Genomic DNA, 14,770 nt, shown 5'->3' with positions numbered 1-14,770 from the left:
GTTGAAAAAAAGGAGTTAAAACAAAACATAAAGCAAACAGAGGGCAATAATGCTTTTCTCTTGTAGTAAGATGGAGAAGCAATTAATCTGAGTGGCTCTTTTTAAAAAAAGTCAGCCACATTTGCTTTCCTAATAGCATTCTTTCATATCTTCTGTAGGTCCAGCTGCCCAGCGTCAGGTCCAGAATGGGCCATCTCCAGATGAGATGGAAGCGCAGAGAAGGTAGGTGGAGTTCATCAGTTATGGTAGAGGTTAGTTTGTAACTTAGATGAATGTGCAGTCCTTGCTGACCAATAAGCACTGTTCTTTTTACTTGTGCCTTATTTAAGCTGATTTTCTGTAATTATTGCTGATGATTCTGTAATGACTTTTTGAAGTGTAAAGTGAACTGAAGCCCTAGGTAAACTTTTTACTCAAAGTCAAGCGTGGGGCATGCTGATGTTCAGAGTTAAAACATGTTTAAAAGTAATTTGTTGGTTGTGTGTTTCTGAAGCACATTAAGAAAGCCTAACCTTACCTGGTTCTGGATCACCTGCTGGCAGTTGACAGTCACATTGCCCAGGGAGCATCTGATGGACCATATATACCAACAGTAATAGCTTAAAGGCCCATTTTGCATATGGCTATTTCTATATTATATGCCATTCATTTTATGAATGTTTTGGTCTCACCAGGATAATAAATGAAAGTGTAAAGTCATAGCCTTCACCTTTACATGTATGTCTAGACTTAGTGCCATTATTACAGATGGCCTTTTCTCTAGCCACTGGGAGTGGTCTCCTTGACATCAAAGGGAAGGTGGGCAGGAGAGTCCGTCCTCATATGCTTATCTCTATAATCAAATTATAAGGCCCATCTCATTTCAGCTTTGCTGATCCAGCCAAGATCCCAGTAGCAGCAGCATCTTCAGCTTCCTTCACTAAGAAGAAGACATACCTGTCCCATTCTGGACACAGTCTTCTAGTCTGACCGGTAGTCCATGCTCTCAGAGCTGTGATCTGCCAGTCTTTGGTGGTGTCCATGCCAGCAGCACTGCTTATCCAGACTTGTGCTTCCCTGTTGAAATATAGGCTTGTGCACACAAAATATCACCTTTGTTTTCCATATTGGGAATTTCCCATATTGTGTTCCCATTGCTCACTGCAAGTATGTTTCTCCTCCTGTGTAAGAAACACTGCAGAATATTCTGCCATGACATGGGTAGCTGTGAGCTAGTCAGCTTCATCAGGAGTGCACTGGAGTACAGCAGTCAGCAGGACCTGTTGCTGCTCTAAACTGGGTGCTGGCATTGTTTAAATAAGGTGTCTGTGTCTGCTTCTGTAACAAGAGGATAATCAGCAAGAGCACAGTTAGCCCGCCAGAGGATGTGGCCCAGTGTTTGGTTCAGCTAGTAAATGGGTTTGTAAGTATTTCAGTGGAACCAGACCTGCAGGGGCAGTTCATCACCAAAGATGTCGAATGTTGGTCTGACATGACAGGCGCTGAGTGGGCTCTGCCTTCATTTCCAGGTGTAACCTGGAAGCAGGCACCGGTCCCCTTTGCAGGATCCAGGGACTGCCCTGGCCCTGTGGGTTGTGTAGCTTAATATCACGTGCTCCTGGAGCAGCAGAGATGGACTGTTACAGTATATTGTTTGCATTGATGCTCCAGGGCTACCATTCTGACCTGCACCTATACAAAACCACATATAGATCATTTAAGACAAGGCCCTTACACAGGCTGTAGAAAGTACTTGGGATTCTCTTTCCCTCTCCAGAAACTGTAAGGAAATTGTAAGGGAACTGGTTCCTTGTGCCTTTGTGAATAACTCTGAATGGTCTGAGATTTGGTAGGGGTTTACATATGACCATTAAATGGGTCAGCAGGTAATGATATTTCACTCGAGATTTGCAAGATTTACTTTGGGATAGCAGAGCTATCATAAAGGTCAGAGGAAAGCTCCTACTCACCCAGAGGCATGGGGTACGCCACCTGTCCCCACTGCCTGCCTCAGAGACCTGATCCAGCTCTTCATTTAACCAGTGGAAATCACTGATTCTTCAGACCTTATGTAACAGCCCTCAAATTTAGATGTCTGGTCTGTACATTTAAAGTGTGAGCCACCTAACTGCCTTAGAAAAAAAAAAAAAAGATTTTATTTATTTTTTCTGTTTAGAGATAGTAAAAGCCTTTTGGGTAGGTATTATTTGACTGCTATAAGTCACATAGTTCTGGGGAAGCTTCTTTTGCTTCACTGGACTGGAATAAGCTATGGCAGTAGATGCACTTAGCTATTACTGTATCTCCACTAGAGGATTTTCAGCTTTAATTATGCTGATGCATTCTTTAAGTGTAGAGCAGACCTAATTTTAGGCCTGGCTTTTTTTGGACAAGCAGGCAAGGAAATAAAGTTCTGGTAACTACCCTGCAAATGTGTCTGTTTAAAAGGTTTTTTAGAGATCTTTATACAATGTTGAAAAAATATATTTTTAAGTCAGAGGGTATAATTTGTCCCCTCTTGTACTTTACTCCTTGCATACTCCTTAAGTAGCCTTGTGCCAATCTCAGTCTTTATTTAGTTCCACTGGAATATATTTGACTTCCTAAGGGTGTAAGAGCTTCTCCTTTTAGCACGTGTGGGAGGGTGTACTTGGCACATATAAAGTGCTTCTGCCCAAGGGCAGACAGGGCTGGCATGAACCCCAACAATTTGAAATGGCTGCGGATGACCCTTGTTCTGGGGAGCAGCCTGGCACATGTATCCTCTCTGCAGTGACTCTAATGTGGAGACATCTTACTCCTATTCTTTACTGGCCTGTCAGGCTGGAGTTTTCCAAGTCTGTCCTCCAGATAAACCTAGAATTTCGCCCAGGTTTAATGAAGAAAATATATGTGTCAAGTCGTTTGTCATCATCAGATTTTGCTAATAAATGCTAAGCTATTGTAGGGGACAGTGTGCTTAGGGAATTCTTAGTACATGTGTTTACAATTGAAATTTTAGCAGTAGTGCAACTGATGCTGTGCATATGTGCTCATCCTATAGCTATCAAATAAGTCAGGGTATGTATTGAAGAAAAGATTTCTATTTATTTGGTTTAAATTGTCATAGATTAAATGAAACCAGTTGAATCAGCCAACTAAGGCTGTTCCTCAAAATTGTTTCCCCTTTGCACATACAATAATTTTCTCAGATGCCTGTAAAAGATTTCCAGAAATTGCCTATGTTCAATGAGTTGCATGTCCTGAACATAAAACCAGTTTAGGATTGATCCCTCCACAGCAAAATTGTGGATTTTCCCTTCCCATCTTTTGAATTAGAATTTGAAAGACGGGAAATTATTTTTTTTTGCAAATTATGACATTCTTTTTTTCCTACATAATGTAACTTTACTTTTCTGGGCTTTATTTCTTAAAAAAAAGCTTCTATTGGTATGTAAATAAGATAGAATTATTTAAAACTAGGGAAAGTACAAATGGAAATGTACCTGGGAGGTCTCTAAAATATTACATAAGGAATCAAAATAAGAGCGTTGCTTAGTTAATCTCACCTTACTGTACAGACCATGAAGTAAAGCTGTTGCAGAAAAGAGAGACCTCTATGTGGTTGACTGGCCTAAACAGACATGGCAGAAATTCAAGACAAACTTGGCCTAAAAACCATGGAAGAAAATTATAATAAACCTTATTACCAAGTGCTTCAGTAAGGTACTTTCCGAGCTGTGTTTTAGTATTGCTGAAATCTTTAGTCCATACCCATGCCCATGGCAAAAAGCCTGGCAAATACTCTAGTTTTTAGCTATCAGTCTTTTTGATGAGAAACGCCAGGGAGGGTTTGTGGCAGGGCTGGGTGACGGTTCTTCCTGCAGCAGCGTTACGGCGGGCGAGAGAAGACCTCTGCTGCTGGGCCCCGGGAACTGCACATCCCTGGGAAGCACGGCCCGGGAAAGGGCTTGGCACTGGGATTCCCTGTGGGACACCAGGCCTGGGTAGCGCGGGAGGTAGCAGCTCCTGGGGGGAAGGTGCCCAGAAAGCAGCAGCGCAGTGTTGTGAGGAGCGGGGGTGCCAGGCTGGCAGCCGGGCTGCCCCGGGCCCACGCAGGCTTGGCTGTGCACCTGGACAAACGGCTTGTACAGGCAGCGTCTAGACACAGATCAAGCTTTGTTCTATTTTCATTCTAACTACAAGTCCTTTGAGCTCCTGATCATTAAATGACTCGGGACTGTGTATGCAAGACACCCCTTACTCTTTCCCTGCAATACTTATGCACTTGAGGTTAATGACACGTGGCAGGGCCTTGGGCACTGACTGTTCCTCATGAGAGCCCATCAAGGGGTTTGCTTAAGTGGATCACAGCCCCTGCAGTGTCAGACAGGTACAGGGCAGTGTCCTGGTTACACTTCCCCAAGGTGTGCAGTGGCACTGCTGTGGCCAGGGCAAGGGAAATCAAACCCACCTCCATCTCACGGGATCAGCATTGCTGTGAGGGACTGCCTCACTCCTCCCGAGACATACAGCTTGAGTGCTTCTCAGCGTGTAAAGCTTTTACTCAAAATGATAACGAATACATAATGTCTGAGGCTTTTTTCATTGCTGTTTTAGACAAGTGATGGAGCAACAGCAACAGCGCCAGGAATCTTTGGAAAGAAGAACCTCTACCACAGGCATGTATCAAATCAACCAGATATAGCCTCTCCCTGCTTATCTCCTCTAGCTGTACGTGACTTTTGCATGGTGCTGTACAAGAGTTAGACTGCTAAAAGTGGTTATAGTTATGATTAGATTTTAAAGCACTTTCAACTAGGGATGTACATGCGTTGGACATGGTTGTGTTGTTTTGCAGAGACTCAGGTCCAGGGCATGTAGGTGGTGCTAGGCAGGTTTTTGCACTTGGCAAAACTTGTACTGCTGAGGGAGATTTTAGGTGTACCAAGGGGACATGGCCATGCTTCTTCCACACCCGCAAGGAGAGCAGGCAGCACAGGCACCGCAAGAGTGACTCCATGTTTCCAGGAGATGTTGGCATGAAAGGGTTGATGTGCCAGGTCAGGCGCTCCCCATCACTCTGCAGCACAAAGCAAACTACAGTGCAGAGTTAAATATAGCTCTAGATGCTCATCGGTGGGGGTTTTGTGGTCATGAAGTGAGGAGTCTTCTGTGAACTTAATGGAAAAAATATATATATTTAATGAGCTTACAAAAATCTTCTATAGCATATTAAGTTTCACTAAGCTGAGAGATGACAGAAATAGCTTATAGCTACAAAGTATGGCTTTGCTTCTCTGAAAGAAGGCAGAGCAAGCAAGCCAAGATGGCCATCTTGTGTTTGGGCTTTTGTTTTGGGGAAGTTTTTTCAGTTAATCTGGCCATATCAGTGAAATGGTTTTCCTTAGCTGTTACAACTTTTTAGGTTTTGACTTGAAACCGGCTCAGACATACACACATACCTTAGTCAGCAACAGAAGTTTCTGTTTTGGTATAGGTGATTGTGTGCTATTCTGCATAGGGAACATAGCCAAAATCCTGTCTCGGCATCCACAAGCAGTGGCTCCTGAGGTCTTCTGGCTGTTCCCACCCTGGCTACAAGGTGGCCACCGCTGTGTTCAACATGTCCCTTGCAGCTACCCGTGGTGCAAGAGTGATGTTCCTGATGGTGACTCAGATGCACCTGGGACTTGGAGGAGCCTCACTGGCACCGCAGCATGCAGCCCATCCCCTGCTGCCCGGGTCCTGCTCCGCATGGCACTGGGGGGAGCACACAGCCCATCCCGTGCTGCCAGGGTCCAGCTCCGCACAGCCCTCTGGTTCTGCCAGGGGTTGGAAACACCAAACCAATGCCTGCACCGTCTCCTCTTTGCTTTGTTTGAGTTTCTGTTTGCGTTTACTTCACGGTTCCTTTTTCTCCGTTCCGCTTTGCCTCAGTTTCGTTCCTTGCCGTGTAGCCATCTTACTCTCTTGTCTTTTCTGTTCTTTTAGTTTCCACCCTTCAGATAAGCGTGTGCTCTCCCCCCTCTCAGCCCCAGTCTCCTCCTCCCACCTGCAGTAACTGTGGTGCTTCTGCCTCTGGTGCTGTGCCACCATCACTACCTCATGCCAATGCTGTCTCTTCAGCACCCGCTGTCCCTGAGCCCACTAGTCAATCCTCTTTCAGATCCCTGCAAAGAGCCAGAGATCCCCTGCAGCTCCTGCACAGGCATTTGGCCTCTGAGCTGCCAACGGCCCCAGGTTCCTCCAGCCTGCCCGAACCACAGGACCATAATGCCAGGCATCAGACGAACCTCACTGTCTCTACCACCTACCTCCCCATCCTTCCCACTTTCCCTTAGCCTCTCACCAGCCTTTCAGGTGCTCTTCTCTTTCATGCTCTCCTCAGTCTTCTGCTTCCTCTGCCACAAATGCACCACCTGTGTAGAGGGGTGATGTCCTGCAGCCATGTGGTCCCACCATCCTGCCTGTGATTCCTGTCCTGCCTGACAGGGTCAAGGCACCCACAGATAAAGCAGGCCAAGAGACCTCAGCAAACATACCTCAGAATGGCCATCCTGAAGAACAAAGTGCATTAGGCCCCTCTGGGACCCAGCTGAAAAGCATGGTTGGGTCCTCCTTTCCACATCAAGGAGCTGCACCCTCCTCCACATTGCCCACCATCCCCAGTTCCCCCAGGTCCTTTGGCCAGGCTCCCTCCCCATCCTCCCATCCATCATCTCGTCCTCCACAGCAGTGGTATCAGCCCATGTCACACTGTCTTCCATTGCCTCCCCCTTACGCTGCTGTGTCTGAGGTGACTATGCCCAGGAGGACTCCTCCTTACCTGACTTCATCAGCTTTTGCTCACATGAGTAAGTACTGATTTTTTGAATGAGCTGTGACCTGTATAAAGCCTTAGCTTTTAAAAGCCTGGTTGACACTGCCTGTGACTGCTAGAAAAAAGGTGGAGAGACCCAAGGCTGTTCCTGCTGTACATGGTTTCTGAAACCAAGGTGGAAAAGTATCAAAATCACTCAGGACTGGTCCAGGGACCTTCTGGGCTAAAAGCAAGGCAAAAAGCAAGAATTGTAAGACCAAGGCCCTGTAGCTGGATTGTTGCAATGCATATTCTTACTGTATTAGCCCAGAAGGAGATTTTTATCATTCAGCAGAATCAAATTGCATTTGGCAGCAAGCTTCGTAGAAAACTTATTTTCAGCTGGTTCAAACATAGCAGACGGGCTCTTCTGAAGCTGGAGGCCAGGTCTATGGTAGATTGTTGTCTGTGTAGCAATACTGATAGAGATTGTGATTTTTATTCTTTTTCTTAAATGGTATTTCTGTTAGCAGCAAAAGATATAACACAGATTTTGTTATAGTTACCCAGAATTCCCTGTGCTCGTGTAATTTATTTAATTGTAGAAACTCTGTTCCTGGTATAAACTGCATTTATAGTTGAGGGCTTGTCACTGTCACTATTCCAGCAAACCTTTTTCTTTGCAGGCAGATCAAGAGCTTAGGTATGCCACTTTGCATATGGTCTTGATTTCTAGTGCTTGTCTAAAGCCTTCAGAGTCAGAACAGTTAAGAGTAATGCCTATTTGCAATTCAGATCATACGTTTTGTGACTTGGATCCATTCCTGTTTATAACCACATATAATGCTTAAATTATGTGCCTAGAAAAGGAAGAAAACTAAGACATTTCCTTTCACTTTCTGCTAAAAATATTACTGCAACCGCTGGAGGCTCAGTCCTTCAGCTGATATAAGTCCTTGAAAACCACTTAGTTCAATAAAATTATTTTAAACTCACATCAGTCCGTTATTTTGACTCTGTTCAATTTTTGCCTCAGGCTGGCATCTAATTAGGTGGGTGTAGTTTTGCAATTACAATTAACTGTACCCACAATGAATTACTAGCTATTATGTTTGTGAACCAAAGAGAACTTGAAACATTTAAAATATTTCTAATAGTAGCTATGGTTCATTTCAAGAATGGAGTTGGGAGTGTGAAATAATGGCAGAGTAACCACAAAATAAGGCAGTATTGTAAGAAAACCTAGATAAGAAAACCAGGCTGCTAACATTAAATACAGTTTCCAAATGTTCCTCAGTCAAAACCCGCCTGTCTTTCAAAATAACACTTACTGAACAGCTGAACCTGTGATTATATATTAGGAGCAGCCTGTTCTGAGAGAGCGTAACATGGGGAAATACCCTTGCAGAAGTGTGTTTGTTCAGCTGACACATTACAGATGGGCAGAACACTGCAACGGAGTTACCTACCATCGGCCTCTCCAACAGGCTGCTGCTCCGAGGAGCATTGCTGTACCTTGGGGTGCTTGGAGCTAGAGTCTTCCCCCACTCTTTTTCAAGACCAGCTGAGGCCGCACACCTTCTGTTCAACAGAAAGGAGGATTTGGCATTGTAGCCCATGATTCTGGTGAAAAGCTGATGTTAAGCGATGTCCATGGAGTTGGCAGATGCAGTTTATCTCCATGTAGAAAGCTCTGAGAGAAGCAGAAGATGCCACTTATGAATTGGGAAGTGTTGTCTGTGTTTTTATTTCAGCACAGAATAAAACACTAGCCCAGTCGGGGAGAAGAGGAAAGAGAAGGCTAGTTTATCAGTGACAGGGTCTTGCAGGAGAGCAAACTGTAGCCAATTGACCATTGATGCAACCACCGTTTCCTCTTCTTCTGCATGCTTGGTGCTTCCTTGCATTGATCCCTCGTCATGCAGTCAGGTCATGGCCTTGGGAGCGGGGATGTGACCTTGTGTATGGGCTGGAGGATATCCTGCTTCACATCTAATTTGTATTCTCTGCTTTTCAGGCCCAGCACTTCCACCTGGTCATCCCAGTGGCACTGCTGTGATCCCTGCTTCGTCCGGGGGGCCCCCACCTCCGCCACCCCCCCCAGTCCCTCCGCCACCCATGGGAGCTGCACCCCCCCCGCCGCCTCCACTGCCGGCAGGTGCTGGCCAAGGGGCTGGCACTGAAGATGGGTCAGTGTCAGGGCTTGCAGCGGCTCTGGCTGGTGCCAAACTAAGGAGAGTTCAACGGGTAAGGAGGTGCCACTGGGACTCCCCAAAGGGCTCTTCTCCACTGCAGGAAAGCCTGGCACAGCTTCGTGTAATGGTCTGCAAATCCAGCGTGAAACATGGTGAAACATGCTTCAGCTGACCGTTAGGTGAACTTTTAAATGTGAGTTTGTAGTGCGAGTAAAGCTGAGCAGGAAATGTTTGGCAGTATCCTGCTGTTCAGAAAATGTTAATTAGCAAATGGCTGCAAGTTCTCATGTTGCCAGGATTTCATTACTTCTACAGAGTCAGCCATTGTGCTATCTGTTAGTGTTTTCAGTCATTATAAGTGGTTAAAACTGCATCATGCTTGCAAAAAACAGTGTAGGCTATTGAGGCCTCATGTCAATAGGTGTTCACTTAGGTAAGGGTTGAGTAACCATGTGGAAACATAACCATGAACAAACAACACTGTAGCATTTTTCATCATTTGCCCATACATTTGCCTCACCCAGACTGTTCCTGGGTTTAGTAAGGTCCATGTGGGTCTTCTTCCCAGAGCAGAACACATTCTGTCATTGTTTTGGGGCTGTGATTGTGATCACTGTTCTTAATAATTAGGAAAACTAATCATTAAGGGTATGGTTGTAAATTAAACTGTTCATTAATTCCAATGCTGATTTCTGTCTTAAGCCAGAAGACGGTTCCGGAGGGTCCAGCCCCAGTGGGGTCTCTAAGAGCGATGCCAATCGAACAAGTAGTGGAGGAGGCGGAGGAGGACTAATGGAAGAAATGAATAAATTACTGGCAAAAAGGTTTGTACTTAGACTGCAAGTAAGCACTAGCATGAGCTCTGCAGCAAACTGGAACAAGGTGCTGTCATTTTTGATTAGCAGTGGTCACTTTGATGATGCTTTGCAATTTGACAGGTCCTGCATACGTGTTAGTTGCCGGCATTGCCTGGCCTTTAATATGAAAGTGTAGCTGGTGCAGCAATGATACCTGGCAGAGTTTAGCTGCTGTAGCAAATCCTGCATCATGGTAACCTTCAAAGATGGTGATAAATATATCCTCTGGGATTTTGCCGTTTTACGAGATCTATTTCAAAGTTACTGTTTTCAGAAAGAGTAAACTATTAAAGGAGCTTAGACAAATCGTTCTTTATGCAGCACATTCAGGATGTTGGGCCCAAAAATATGAACAGAAGTGCAATAAAAGGACAACATCTTGGCAGGTAAATTATTATTGATTCTCAGTGTGTTTCAGGCAGTCTAGTCAAGTTGTTCTCCACTAAAGCAAGTTGTGATGTGTCAAGCTAACAGCTGTTAAAAGGCACTCAATTATTCCAATTATTTTTACTTTCTTTTTTTCCCCCCGATTCCATCAGTAATATTCTGTCAGACTGTAACTCCCAGGTTCCTATTGTTAAATGTTTTGGTTTTCGCTCTAAAGATTTTTTAGCTTATGAATACTGAAAGAAAAGGATGAGTAGAATAATGAAGAGTGGTTACAGTTGTATAGTGTGCAGAGACGGATTTTTTAAGTAGCATTATCTAGGATAAAAACAGTTCACAGTTCAGAGGGTCTGTTCCAACTTTCCTCCATGTCCTTGTTGTTTCAAAAGAAATTCTGAACATGGACTGTGGATGCAATCCTTTCAAAAACATTAAATAAATATGCACTATAAAAATGTATCAGCAGTGTAAAATACCAAATAGATCATTTTCTCTCTTTTCAGAACTAAAATAGTTTAATAGTTATTTACTGGTTCACCTTCTGATCTGTTTTGTGTTGCTACATATCAAGACTGACCCTGCTGAACTGGAAGGTGTCTGTAAGCAAAGTAAGCTTGGTGACTAGATGTTGGGGAACTAGCTCTGTTCAAGCAAGAAAGCTAAATGGACATTTCATATGCTTGGATATAGAAATCCTAAACATTTTTGTGGTTCTAGTCTAAAATGCACTCCAGTATGGCTTTTAGCAGTGGGATCTGATGTCTTCAGGTGTTCAGGGTCGAATCCCCTCTCTATCTTAACAAAAGCACCTGTACTGACATGAGCACTGTGCTGCCTCTACTCTGAAAATAATTGAGCTGCAAATCCTTTCCCAGGGAGTTGATAGCAACAGAATTGTCTCCTAAATTTTGCTTCACAAAGCCATGGAAGTCATTGGAAATACACAAGCATCAGTCAAGGGTGCAATCTGGGCACATGCTGTTAAACTGATACAGAGGACTTCTTTTGGCTGCATGTGATGACATAGAGAAAGGAAAGAACCTGGCACTACGTTTCAGGTTGCACTTACCGAATTAGCAACCAGGAGGTAAAAAAGATGTTTTTTAAACTGAGCCTGTTCAATACAGGAATTACTGAGTGATGAGCATGGGATCTCAGGAGCCCTTTTCTGAGCAGAAAACCACATGCTCAGAAACAGGGAATGTGTCCAATGCTGGGTAAGTAACAGAGGAAAATGATTCTGAGAGCTTAGGTGGTATAAAATACGACTCTCTAGATTTAGTGGCCCCTGTGAGAGCAGCCCTTTGCTTCAGGATTGAAGTGCAAGCAGAATAATGAACCATCTCACAAATGACTACCTTTCCAGCCCAGTTAAGTTTGCTGGAGGACATCAATCTAACACTGGTCTCTCACCCAGTTAAATATTTTCCTTGCTCAGGTTTGTAATCATTATAACCTCTTTTCCTCAGAAGAATCAAGTAAATATTGGAGAAAGACTATAAAAATTATTACTGGTCTAATAAAATTAGTAATGCAATTAAATATCTGAAAATAATTTCCACAGACCAGTGTCCTACAAACACATGCATATTTTACTGCTCTGGTTTTTTGTCAAATCAAATCCTCCAATTTGTGTATCAAGTGAGGGTTTCCTTTTGCCAGTGATATGAAAAAAAATCCTTTCACAAACTTGTGGCAGTGTTTCAAAACTCAGAAGCATTTCTAAGCACCACTTGGGCCTACTGTTTTCTTCTGTGTGATTAATTTTGTCCACTTCGGAAGGAAGACTAAATGAAAAACCTGTCATATTGTTGTTTGAAAAAACATCTGCTAAGGGTGGTATTCACAGGTGGATAAGGATAAAAATCATCACAACCAAAATCTATGTGGAGACTACAGCTGCAGTTCCCTTAAATGTCTAAAATGGGAAATTGGATGTCTAGAGAATCAGTACCTGACGCACTTGAATACTGTTTAGACCCTAAATAAGGCTTGAAAATCAACAATTTGGTTTTCTTTTCTTCAGCCAGTGGGGCTAACACCCAAGAAGTTTTACCATGCGTTCTTGAAAGATAAACAACCAACATCTTTGTTTACTCTTGTGTCCAATTGCTCCAGTGGATGGATTGCAGCTCTTTGCCACTTGCTTCTCGGAGAGTTTTGCCTCTCCTTGGGAAGCAGGACAGAGTGAGGGTCTCAGGTCTGTGCTCAGCTTCTTAAGGCACCACCAACACTGCCAGTCCTGAGACTACAGGGCCCAGGACCTCTGCTGCCTTTGAAATGGATTTGAGACAGCAGTAATCTCCTGTCACTCCTCAAAGGCACTTGAAAACCCAGGCTGGTGCACTCGATTCCTGGCTCCTGGTCTCCAGCCAGAGCTTTCCTGCCCTCGAGGGAGCTGGGGTCTTGGCTGAGTAGAAATGGTGCCTGATCTTTCCTGGGGTTGAAGGGCTTTTCTGACTGTCTTCCCATCACATGGGAGCACTGCTACAGCCCTTTCTCTTGGTGGGAGATGAGAGGACACAGGACAGGTGGCAAAATTATATTGGAGCTGACTGTGAAGTGTCATCACTAAAATACCCCCCTGAGCCACCTGGGGAGGTTGGGTTCGTTCTCAGAAACCCCTTGGGGGTATTTGGGTTGTTTCTCTTATGTGGGACAGAGGACCCAGCACTTCCTGAGCCCTAGAGAGAAGCCATCCCTTTCTCACCCAGTTACATAACCAGCTGCGCTTCCTTCCTCTGCTTCAACATATTTCCTTGTGCTCTGCACCCTGAATTCCTCTGTTAAACACCACCTTATAGTATTGACCCTCTCCCCGAGTCATATTGCTGAGGTCTGGATTCCTCACCTCCACCCCAATCCTACACAACCAAATACATCCATTTGTTGCATTCGCTAGGATGACCTAAGTAAATAATAAATCCCACCAGAGCCTGAATCAGCCTTCCCACATGGAGGATGTGTTTTTAGGGGGCTGACTGTGTGTTCTATCTCATGTTCCTTTGAAAAGGAGGAAAGCAGCGTCGCAGTCAGACAAGCCAGCTGACAAAAAGGAAGAGGAAAGCCAAAATGTAAGTGAAAGACTCCTCACTGTTGTGCTCTTGCAAATATGTTGATGTGCTGCCTTGCAAGCCAAAGTCCTGTGCTCATTCACTGTGTGTGGCAGGCAGTGACAAGCACTGCTGATCCAGGAATAGATTTGCGCATTCAGTCAAAAGCTAAATGTAACTGCTTCCACCTTTCTGGGGAACAGCACCCTATAGACAAGAATTGCTGCCTTATTCATAGGTGAGGTATCATCCAAACCATGTTCACAGGCATTTTCTCAAGGTCTGATCTGAGTGTTGTAGGGTACAGTAGATTCTTGCCCCTTAAGAAGGTGCATTGAACATTTTGGCAAATCAACTTGAGATCAAGTTCATGTTTCTTATTTTAAATTTGCAGCTTCAGTGAAGCTGAAGTGTATCATCAGCCATGTGGTATAACTTTGGATTGCCAGCCTCCATGCAAAGCGAGAATCAGCTCACTTCAGACCCCAGAGTGCACATAAAACATGTCTCTGGGGAGGTGAAGGAGAAACAGTGTATTAACCGTTAGACCATTCAAAAGTTAAAATATGTGTTCATGATACCTACAGTGAAATGAGATGGAATCTGGGGAACTTTGATTCATTTTTGTTTTAACTGTTCTGTCTGTATGTTGTCCACAAAGCAATTCAACAAGAGCTTTGATTTGACTCAGTCTTTACACTGAACTTGATGCAGCAATTTTGAGTTCAATGTGCAGTTAAAACACTTTTTTCCCACTGAAGTGGTAAAGCATGGGAGATCTTTCCAGTTTCAAGAGGCCAGGATTTATGCTGTGTCCCTTCTCATGTGCTGTTTTTCTGGGGTGCTGCTCATACAGCATTCCCACTGCTAGCCAGTACCCTCATGAAGGCTCTCTGCCACAGCTGCAACTTCATAAAGCATATTGTGTTCCTCATAGCGCCTATACAGAGAATGATTCCCTCTAAAAACAAAGTAAGAGTTGCTCAGTAGGAAATTCATTCACCAAATGTACGTCTTGCCCCAGTCTGAAAGGTCTGTAGCAAGACCAGGAATAAGCACTTTGCACCGTTTTAAGGAGAAAACCAGCTAATTTTTGCATGTTCCTCAAGGGATGCTTCAAGGATGGAATTTGCCTATTAACGCACTATGCAACCATTGCTCTTAACCTTGCCCCAAAGCTGGTATTGAACCATGCACTCAGAGATGAAAGGCACCATTTAGCTTCTAACTATTCAGCCTCTGCTGTCCTCTCTCCTTGAAACACTGCATTAGTTTATATCCCAAATCAAACTTTTTGATAGCACCAAAGTGTTTAGAAAGGTTTTTCAGATAACATCTGTTTAATGTGTGTCTTGAGTACACTTTGTGATAGGGGTATCTTCTGTTAAACTGGGTGCAATTCCTTTTAACAGTTAATGTTGTGCCTGTGTTTTGAGTGCTGCTAAATAATATTGTCATGTCAAATATATGGGTGAATGTTTTATGATCTCTCATACATAAATCCCAGAAAAAAAAAAA

General features: G+C 44.0%; 1 protein-coding gene across 9 annotated transcripts in view; it reads left to right on the top strand.

Moving 5' to 3' along the window:
- The window catches only part of EVL (Enah/Vasp-like), a 134,554-nt gene that overhangs the window by 112,759 nt on the left and 7,025 nt on the right, over positions 1-14,770 (top strand). For 6 of the 9 annotated variants that reach the window (XM_026849389.1, XM_026849393.1, XM_026849395.1 and 3 more), the window contains exons 4-9: positions 159-222; positions 4,579-4,640; positions 6,801-6,815; positions 8,778-9,007; positions 9,658-9,779; positions 13,213-13,273. In XM_026849389.1, coding sequence (XP_026705190.1) covers positions 159-222; positions 4,579-4,640; positions 6,801-6,815; positions 8,778-9,007; positions 9,658-9,779; positions 13,213-13,273 — 554 coding nt within the window. The remainder of the gene's footprint in view (positions 1-158; positions 223-4,578; positions 4,641-6,800; positions 6,816-8,777; positions 9,008-9,657; positions 9,780-13,212; positions 13,274-14,770) is intronic. The other 3 variants (XM_026849387.1, XM_026849392.1, XM_026849388.1) reach the window with 1 other exon arrangement.

The sequence above is a fragment of the Athene cunicularia genome, assembly GCF_003259725.1.
Source record: "Athene cunicularia isolate RWA chromosome 5 unlocalized genomic scaffold, athCun1 chr5_part1, whole genome shotgun sequence".
Lineage (NCBI taxonomy): Eukaryota > Metazoa > Chordata > Aves > Strigiformes > Strigidae > Athene > Athene cunicularia.
The sequence above is the reverse complement of the archived record's forward strand: the minus strand, read 5'-3'. Positions and strand labels throughout refer to the sequence as shown.